Raw genomic sequence first — 10411 nt, forward strand, 5'->3', positions numbered from 1 at the left:
CAGTTATGTGAACTAATCGTGAAGAATTCACACGTTTCCTGTCCTTTTTTCCTCATAGGAAGCTAATAAATGTATTTATTTAAGCTGTTATTGTATAAATCTGATCCCAGCAGCAGCCGTTTCTACTTGAAATGTCTATAACTATCTGTTAAAGTCAGTATACCAAGCTCTCTGCTCAGCTTTAAGACTATCCGGGCAGACAGAGACTGCAGACAGAGCGCTAACAGTAAAGGAGGAGGATCACAGAGCTGGTTCACAACAGATGGTGGAATCCTGGACCTGGCTGCAGGAACAACTCTAACAGCTCTCTGCTCAGCTTTAAGACTATCCGGGCAGACAGAGACTGCAGACAGAGCGCTAACAGTAAAGGAGGAGGATCACAGAGCTGGTTAACAACAGACAGAGACTGCAGACGTAGTGTGAACGTAGCCTAACCTAAAGGTCACCAGTGCACACACCCTCACACTCACTCCTAGGATCAATTTATAATCCCAAATTACCCTAACGTATGTTTTTGGACTGTGGAAGAAAGCCCCACACTCACAGGGCGATGCTAATAATTTCGTTTCTAAATTGATTAACTCAGACTTTAAGTTTTCGATATAAAAGAAGCTAAAGTGAAGACGAATCGGCTGTTTTTGCGCTTTGTTTCATTAAAACAGAAAAGAAAGGGCTCAGGATTTGTTACGTGAGAACCTGTGTGGCAGGTGTGTCAGCCTCAGACATTTAAAACCTGAACCTGGATCTTACATGTCCAAACTTGCTGTGGCTTTTACTGCAGAAACCCACCATTCTGGAAATCTCCTCATCTACAAGTGAACTCCAAACTCTGAGATGATAATATTTCTCGTGTTTTTTCCTTTCCGTGCTCATATTTCACCTCACTTGCAGCCTTTTTGTAAAGCACACAAAGTGGTTATAGACGCATGTTTTGCTTATTTGCTCTAAATAGTTACCTGGGAGGATAAAGACGGAGTTCAGTCACAAATATTCCAGAAGTCATCATGCATGCTGCATTCAAGGTCCCTCAGAAAGATCTGAATCGAGGTATTCCTGATACCTCCTCAATCTCACAACAGTTTTTCACAATAACTAAAACACATTTCTTCAAATCTGACAATAAAACTCTGAGTATTTCCTCTAAACATTGTTTGTACATCAGACAGAAAACCAGTTACAGTTCCAAAAAAAAGACAGAACTTCATCAGGTTCACCTGTTCAATTACCTGTTAACACAAACAGCTGATCAGCCAATCGTGTGGCCGCAACTCAATGCATTTGGGCATGTGGAGGCGGTCAATCTCCTGAGCGGCACCTGAAGGCAGCACAGGGTAGAAAAGGAGTGTGATCATCCAACCTGGGCTGAGTCATGGCGGGCAGAGAGCTGTCGGACGAGGCTGTATCTGGTGCCTGCTCAGAGGGACATGCCATCACTAAGGTAGATTTTACTCTTTTACATGTTCAAGTTTATATTACAGAAGGACGGGAGTGTGTTTTGTGGGGGGGCTGAGCTGCAGTCAAACCTGTTGCTGACGCCTGCAGACAGGTAGTTTACATACCTTGATGTTTGTCTCAGGCTGTATGTTGAGATTGTTCTTGTTCCAGGTGACTCAAATTTTACAGTTACAGATAACTTATTTTTAGGAAACTGACCCTTTAAAAGGGAATAATACACATAATTTAGTTTCTGATTACAAAGGGGTGGAGAACAGTCTGTCTGGGGGTGGAGAACAGTTTGTCCAGAGGAGGAGAACAGTTTGTCCGGGGGTGGAGAACAGTTTGTCTGGGGGTGGAGAACAGTTTGTCTGGGGGTGGAGAACAGTTTGTCCAGAGGTGGAGAACAGTTTGTCTGGGGGTGGAGAACAGTTTGTCCAGAGGTGGAGAACAGTCTCTCCGGGGGTGTAGAACAGTTTGTCCAGAGGTGGAGAACAGTTTGTCCAGGGGTGGAGAACAGTTTGTCCGGGGGTGGAGAACAGTTTGTCTGGGGGTGGAGAACAGTCTGTCCGGGGGTGTAGAACAGTTTTTCCGGGGGTGGAGAACAGTTTGTCCATAGGTGGAGAACAGTTTGTCCAGAGGTGGAGAACAGTTTGTCCGGGGGTGGAGAACAGTTTGTCCAGGGGTGGAGAACAGTTTGTCCAAAGGTGGAGAACAGTTTGTCCAGAGGTGGAGAACAGTTTGTCCAAAGGTGGAGAACAGTTTGTCCGGGGGTGGAGAACAGTTTGTCCAGGGGTGGAGAACAGTTTGTCCGGGGGTGGAGAACAGTCTGTCCGGGGGTGTAGAACAGTTTTTCCGGGGGTGGAGAACAGTTTGTCCAGGGGTGGAGAACAGTTTGTCCAGAGGTGGAGAACAGTTTGTCCAAAGGTGGAGAACAGTTTGTCCAGGGGTGGAGAACAGTTTGTCCAGAGGTGGAGAACAGTTTTTCCGGGGGTGGAGAACAGTTTGTCCATAGGTGGAGAACAGTTTGTCCAGGGGTGGAGAACAGTTTGTCCAGAGGTGGAGAACAGTTTGTCCAGGGGTGGAGAACAGTTTGTCCGGGGGTGGAGAACAGTTTGTCCAGGGGTGGAGAACAGTTTGTCCAGAGGTGGAGAACAGTTTGTCCGGGGGTGGAGAACAGTTTGTCCAGGGGTGGAGAACAGTTTGTCCGGGGGTGGAGAACAGTCTGTCCGGGGGTGTAGAACAGTTTTTCCGGGGGTGGAGAACAGTTTGTCCATAGGTGGAGAACAGTTTGTCCAGAGGTGGAGAACAGTTTGTCCGGGGGTGGAGAACAGTCTGTCCGGGGGTGTAGAACAGTTTTTCCGGGGGTGGAGAACAGTTTGTCCAGAGGTGGAGAACAGTTTGTCCGGGGGTGGAGAACAGTTTGTCTGGGGATGGAGAACAGTTTGTTCGGGGGTGGAGAACAGTTTGTCCATAGGTGGAGAACAGTTTGTCCAGAGGTGGAGAACAGTTTGTCCGGGGGTGTAGAACAGTTTTTCCGGGGGTGGAGAACAGTTTGTCCAGAGGTGGAGAACAGTTTGTCCGGGGGTGGAGAACAGTTTGTCTGGGGATGGAGAACAGTTTGTTCGGGGGTGGAGAACAGTTTGTCCGGGCGTGGAGAACAGTTTGTTCGGGGGTGGAGAACAGTTTGTCTGGGGATGGAGAACAGTTTGTCTGGGGGTGGAGAACAGTTTGTTCGGGGGTGGAGAACAGTTTGTCCGGGCGTGGAGAACAGTTTGTCCAGAGGAGGAGAACAGTTTGTCCGGGGGTGGAGAACAGTTTGTCCAGAGGAGGAGAACAGTTTGTCCATAGGTGGAGAACAGTTTGTCCGGGGGTGGAGAACAGTTTGTCCATAGGTGGAGAACAGTTTGTTCGGGGGTGGAGAACAGTTTGTCCAGAGGAGGAGAACAGTTTGTCCGGGGGTGGAGAACAGTTTGTCCGGGGGTGGAGAACAGTCTGTCCGGGGGTGTAGAACAGTTTTTCCGGGGGTGGAGAACAGTTTGTCCATAGGTGGAGAACAGTTTGTCCAGAGGTGGAGAACAGTTTGTCCGGGGGTGGAGAACAGTCTGTCCGGGGGTGTAGAACAGTTTTTCCGGGGGTGGAGAACAGTTTGTCCATAGGTGGAGAACAGTTTGTCCAGAGGTGGAGAACAGTTTGTCCAGGGGTGGAGAACAGTTTGTCCAGAGGTGGAGAACAGTTTGTCCAGGGGTGGAGAACAGTTTGTCCGGGGGTGGAGAACAGTTTGTCTGGGGGTGGAGAACAGTCTGTCCGGGGGTGTAGAACAGTTTTTCCGGGGGTGGAGAACAGTTTGTCCATAGGTGGAGAACAGTTTGTCCAGAGGTGGAGAACAGTTTGTCCGGGGGTGGAGAACAGTTTGTCCAGGGGTGTAGAACAGTTTTTCCAGGGGTGGAGAACAGTTTGTCCAGAGGAGGAGAACAGTTTGTCCAGAGGTGGAGAACAGTTTGTCCGGGGGTGGAGAACAGTCTGTCCGGGGGTGTAGAACAGTTTTTCCGGGGGTGGAGAACAGTTTGTCCAGAGGTGGAGAACAGTTTGTCCGGGGGTGGAGAACAGTTTGTCTGGGGATGGAGAACAGTTTGTTCGGGGGTGGAGAACAGTTTGTCCATAGGTGGAGAACAGTTTGTCCAGAGGTGGAGAACAGTTTGTCCGGGGGTGGAGAACAGTCTGTCCGGGGGTGTAGAACAGTTTTTCCGGGGGTGGAGAACAGTTTGTCCAGAGGTGGAGAACAGTTTGTCCGGGGGTGGAGAACAGTTTGTCTGGGGATGGAGAACAGTTTGTTCGGGGGTGGAGAACAGTTTGTCCGGGCGTGGAGAACAGTTTGTTCGGGGGTGGAGAACAGTTTGTCTGGGGATGGAGAACAGTTTGTCTGGGGGTGGAGAACAGTTTGTCCGGGGGTGTAGAACAGTTTTTCCGGGGGTGGAGAACAGTTTGTCCATAGGTGGAGAACAGTTTGTCCAGAGGTGGAGAACAGTTTGTCCAGGGGTGGAGAACAGTTTGTCCAGAGGTGGAGAACAGTTTGTCCAGGGGTGGAGAACAGTTTGTCCGGGGGTGGAGAACAGTTTGTCTGGGGGTGGAGAACAGTCTGTCCGGGGGTGTAGAACAGTTTTTCCGGGGGTGGAGAACAGTTTGTCCATAGGTGGAGAACAGTTTGTCCAGAGGTGGAGAACAGTTTGTCCGGGGGTGGAGAACAGTTTGTCCAGGGGTGTAGAACAGTTTTTCCAGGGGTGGAGAACAGTTTGTCCAGAGGAGGAGAACAGTTTGTCTGGGGATGGAGAACAGTTTGTCTGGGGATGGAGAACAGTTTGTCTGGGGGTGGAGAACAGTTTGTCCAGAGGAGGAGAACAGTTTGTCCATAGGTGGAGAACAGTTTGTTCGGGGGTGGAGAACAGTTTGTCTGGGGATGGAGAACAGTTTGTCTGGGGGTGGAGAACAGTTTGTTCGGGGGTGGAGAACAGTTTGTCCGGGCGTGGAGAACAGTTTGTCCAGAGGAGGAGAACAGTTTGTCCGGGGGTGGAGAACAGTTTGTCCAGAGGAGGAGAACAGTTTGTCCATAGGTGGAGAACAGTTTGTTCGGGGGTGGAGAACAGTTTGTCCAGAGGAGGAGAACAGTTTGTCCATAGGTGGAGAACAGTTTTTCCGGGGGTGGAGAACAGTTTGTCCTTAGGTGGAGAACAGTTTGTCCAGGGGTGGAGAACAGTTTGTCCAGGGGTGGAGAACAGTTTGTCCAGGGGTGGAGAACAGTTTGTCCAGGGGTGGAGAACAGTTTGTCCTTAGGTGGAGAACAGTTTGTCCAGGGGTGGAGAACAGTTTGTCCAGAGGTGTAGAACAGTTTTTCCGGGGGTGTAGAACAGTTTTTCCGGGGGTGGAGAACAGTTTGTCCAGAGGAGGAGAACAGTTTGTCTGGGGGTGGAGAACAGTTTGTCTGGGGATGGAGAACAGTTTGTCCAGGGGTGGAGAACAGTTTGTCCAGGGGTGTAGAACAGTTTTTCCGGGGGTGTAGAACAGTTTTTCTGGGGGGGGAACAGTTTGTTCGGGGGTGGAGAACAGTTTGTCCAGAGGTGTAGAACAGTTTTTCCGGGGGTGGAGAACAGTCTGTTCGGGGGGGGGGGGACAATTTGTCCAGAGGTGGAGAACAGTTTATCCGGGGGTGTAGAACAGTTTGTCTGGGGGTGGAGAACAGTTTTTCTGGGGGTGTAGAACAGTTTTTCCGGGGGTGGAGAACAGTTTTTCCGGGGGTGGAGAAGTTTTTCCGGGGGTGGAGAAGTTTTTCCGGGGGTGGAGAACAGTTTTTCCGGGGGTGGAGAAGTTTTTCCGGGGGTGTAGAACAGTTTGTCTGGGGGTGGAGAACAGTTTTTCCGGGGGTGGAGAAGTTTTTCCGGGGGTGTAGAACAGTTTTTCCGGGGGTGTAGAACAGTTTTTCCGGGGGTGGAGAACAGTTTTTCCGGGGGTGGAGAAGTTTTTCCGGGGGTGGAGAAGTTTTTCCGGGGGTGGAGAACAGTTTGTCCAGGGGTGGAGAACAGTTTGTCCAGAGGTGGAGAACAGTTTTTCCGGGGGTGTAGAACAGTTTTTCCGGGGGTGGAGAACAGTTTGTCACAAGGTGGTTGAAGTAATTGGTACCATTTCCCTTTGACCACCAGGAGACATGAAACAACACATCATCATTAACAAAAAAAGAATCACTCAAACAAAAAATCACTCAAAAAAAATAGTCCGTTTTGACGGAAGGATTCTGAGGCTTCACTATAAATGAAACCATCCAAATACATGTCCAAAAGTCAGTCAGAACTCTTTCTACCTTTTCGTTGGTCTTTGCAGGACTTCATGATGCAGCAGACGATGCTGAGGGTCAAAGAACCGGCTCGATCTCTGGACTTCTACACTCGAGTTCTGGGCATGACGTAAGTCTTCATCCAAACTTCCAGGCGTCTGATTGGCTTTAAACCAGGAGAACTTTCCTTCTAATCACCGAGCTCATCTGTGGTTTCCAGGCTACTGCAGAAAATAGACCTCACTGCCATGCGGTTCACCCTCTACATCCTGGGTTACGAGAACAAGTCGGACATCCCGGCTGACATCAAGGAGAGGACGGCGTGGACGTTCTCTTGCCGAGCCACCATAGAGCTCGTACAGTACGGGTCAAAACCATACCACACCGATTACACCCTGCTACAAAAAAGCTATAAAACGTTTCTTTAACCATATCTGTGAATAATGTGCTGTGCAGTTTGGTTCAGAGCCATAGCTGTCTGAGGGTTAAAGTTTACATGAAACGACCATCAGACCCAGTTACAGTAAAAACTGAAATTCCTCCTACTCTGCTCCTCTGGTTAATCTGGTCTGCTACTCTGGCCGCTCTCTGGCCTTAAAAGGAATTAATCTGGTCTGCTCCTCTGGCCTTAAAAGGAATTAATCTGGTCTGCTACTCTGGCCTTAACAGGAATTAATCTGGTCTGCTACTCTGGCCTTAAAAGGAATTAATCTGGTCTGCTACTCTGGCCTGAACAGGAATTAATCTGGTCCGCTACTCTGGCCTTAACAGGAATTAATCTGGTCGGCTACTCTGGCCTTAAAAGGAATTAATCTGGTCTTCCCCTCTGGCCTGAACAGGAATTAATCTGGTCCGCTACTCTGGCCTGAACAGGAATTAATCTGGTCCGCTCTCTGGCCTTAACAGGAATGAATCTGGTCCGCTACTCTGGCCTGAACAGGAATTAATCTGGTCTGCTACTCTGGCTTTAACAGGAATTAATCTGGTCTGCTACTCTGGCCTTAAAAGGAATTAATCTGGTCTTCCCCTCTGGCCTGAACAGGAATTAATCTGGTCCGCTACTCTGGCCTGAACAGGAATTAATCTGGTCCGCTCTCTGGCCTTAAAAGGAATTAATCTGGTCGGCTACTCTGGCCTGAACAGGAATTAATCTGGTCCGCTCTCTGGCCTGAACAGGAATTAATCTGGTCTGCTACTCTGGCCTTAACAGGAATTAATCTGGTCTGCTACTCTGGCCTTAAAAGGAATTAATCTGGTCTTCCCCTCTGGCCTGAACAGGAATTAATCTGGTCCGCTACTCTGGCCTGAACAGGAATTAATCTGGTCCGCTCTCTGGCCTTAAAAGGAATTAATCTGGTCGGCTACTCTGGCCTTAAAAGGAATTAATCTGGTCTGCTCCTCTGGCCTTAAAAGGAATTAATCTGGTCTTCTCCTCTGGCCTTAAAAGGAATTAATCTGGTCTGCTCCTCTGGCCTTAAAAGGAATTAATCTGGTCTGCTACTCTGGCCTGAACAGGAATTAATCTGGTCGGCTACTCTGGCCTTAACAGGAATTAATCTGGTCGGCTACTCTGGCCTTAACAGGAATTAATCTGGTCCGCTACTCTGGCCTGAACAGGAATTAATCTGGTCCGTTACTCTGGCCTTAACAGGAATTAATCTGGTCCGCTACTCTGGCCTTAAAAGGAATTAATCTGGTCCGCTCTCTGGCCTTAAAAGGAATTAATCTGGTCCGCTCTCTGGCCTTAAAAGGAATTAATCTGGTCTGCTCCTCTGGCCTTAAAAGGAATTAATCTGGTCTGCTCCTCTGGCCTTAACAGGAATTAATCTGGTCCGCTACTCTGGCCTTAACAGGAATTAATCTGGTCTGCTACTCTGCTACCCCCCCCCCCCCCCCCCATCATTTAGTTTTTTATATATATTTTTGCATCCATACTGTAAACTTGCACTTTAGAATTGCAGCTGATGAATTTTCTGTCAGTTTGGTGAAATCAGTAGATTAATGGTTTAAATTGTTATTGAAATAAAGTTTCCTTTCAGTTTTACAAACAGTTACGAACATCCTGCTCTCATCCTGATTATTTCTCTGTTTGTCAGTAACTGGGGCTCAGAGTTGAATGAAAAGCTGTCCTATCACAACGGGAACAGTGATCCACGAGGATTTGGTAAGAAGTTAAATAAAGTTCATAAAGGACACAAAATAATTTGGATTTCCACGATAAGTTTGTCCGACAGATGTTTTTAGGGCCTCTCTTTGCTTGGTGATGGATTATATTCTTGTAGTTTGTGGGCTTAAATGCTGTCTGATCTTCTTTTAGGCCACATCGGCATCGCTGTTCCTGATCTTCATGCAGCCTGCAAATTATTTGAAGAGCAAGGAGTGAGATTTGTCAAGAAATCAGACTCAAGTGAGTCCTTAAAACGCCAAACACCACATATATTTTAGCTGAACTGAATGTCTACGAGGGACTGAATAATGTGAAATAAATGCAAAATAGATAAATGACTAAGTTTAAATGATGATAGATGCTGCTGACATGAAACCAAAAAAAATATTTGTGCAAAAGTATTTTAATAGAAAGTGAAAGAAATCAAATTAAAATAATGATTTAAATTGAAAACTTGACAAATAGAAACATGAACAGAAAACTGAAATGAATGCAGTTTAAATCAAAGCAGAAAAAAATCTTTCTTTCAGATTTTATACATTTATTTTTGCAAAAATTAGTTATTTATTTCAATTATTATAATTTTAACTTATTTGGCCATTTCAGCTGACTGCTTACAGTAAAATAATTGGCTGAAAACACCTTTCATGTCAGAGAAAACTACCTGTTGGTCAAATATAAGATTAGTTTATGTTAATGAGGTCTTCTTTTGAGCTTCTAACCAAAGATCTGCAGTGATTTTTCAATATTTTTCTTTATTTATCTGAATAAATATGTATTTTCTCTGTAGTTACATCTTTCTTCCTGCAGAGGGCAGCAAAGACAACACAGAGTGAACTCAGGTGTTGATTCTGGTCCTTGGTCTCGGTCCTCAGCTCAGAGTTTTGACTTCAGATGTAGTTTTTGTGATATTTTACCTGGATTATGCAGTTTTATCTGTGTCATCCTATTGAAAATATACATTCAGAGCTCACCTTTGTGTTGGAAAAGTGGTTGCTACCCTTCCTAAAGAGACAGAACTGCTGTGAAGTTTAAAAAACATGTAGGTTAAGATGTGTCAGACTGTACTTTAACCTCCAGCAGGAGCTCACAGCCTGCAGGTTGTGCTTTGCATTTTATCTCCTCTGTGACGCGTTTATTCCACAAACTACAGCCCTGTTCTCTGGTCACAGGTGCACTAAAGGCTCTGACCTTCATCCAGGACCCCGACGGCTACTGGATTGAGATTTTCAGTCCAAACAACATGGTCTCTTACCTGTCACCTTAGAGCAGAGACACTCAGAGGAAAATCATCAGACAACAGCGACTGTTTTCATATTCTTAACATTTTGTTTGTCTTGTTATGTTGTTCAGCTAAAATTAAAATATCCTGCATCTCTCCGTTGGGTTTTTGTGGCGACTGTCAAATATTTTGTTGGAGTTTCACCAATCAATTGATATGCTGAAAACATCTTTTGTCAGTTTATTAAAGCCGACATATTGTGTAAAATCCTTCTTCCTGTTCCTGGGAGCAGATATCAGGGCGTCTGAGGTCACCAGCAGGTGTAAAACTCCCCAAAAACACAACCCTGGGGTTTATTTAGCTCCTTTTTGTGTGAAAGTTCCTCATTTTCTGATTTTAATTTCTAAAATACGTCACTCCTTAAGTTGGCTCCGGTGGGAAGAAACCATCTGTGACGCAGCAGGAATCAGAAACGCCTTTTCTGCCTTCACTAAAGCCACAAACTCTGCAGCCGTTTTGAAGTGTGAGTTGGTTTCTTTTAGCTTTCCCACAGAGAACATATTGATGCCACTCTCATGGTTGCATGTTAACAGCTTTTCAGCCTCGTCTCCTCACAGAAGCTCAGTCAGGACCACCTACCACAAGTTTTAAATCATTTAGATTCAGCAGAAGCTCCTGGATGTCAGAAACAGAACCCCTGGAGCTTGTTGCCACAGGAAGATTTCTCGTGCTAAAGACCACATGTCATCCAAACTATTTGTGT

The 10411-nt window shown here is 46.6% G+C and overlaps 1 protein-coding gene across 1 annotated transcript; it reads left to right on the forward strand.

The window, feature by feature from the left end:
• The first annotated feature begins 1343 nt into the window (after nt 1-1343).
• Nucleotides 1344-9733, forward strand: LOC140266998 (lactoylglutathione lyase-like). Its single transcript, XM_072362147.1, has 6 exons — nt 1344-1438; nt 6307-6389; nt 6480-6620; nt 8356-8423; nt 8577-8666; nt 9599-9733. Exons 1-6 carry the CDS (start codon nt 1370-1372, stop codon nt 9691-9693), a joined length of 546 nt encoding a protein of 181 aa, XP_072218248.1. The 5' UTR covers nt 1344-1369; the 3' UTR covers nt 9694-9733.
• Nucleotides 9734-10411: the final 678 nt, after the last annotated feature.

Source organism: Leuresthes tenuis, unplaced genomic scaffold (assembly GCF_036924035.1).
Source record: "Leuresthes tenuis unplaced genomic scaffold, fLeuTen1.0.hap1 SCAF_13, whole genome shotgun sequence".
NCBI lineage: Eukaryota > Metazoa > Chordata > Actinopteri > Atheriniformes > Atherinopsidae > Leuresthes > Leuresthes tenuis.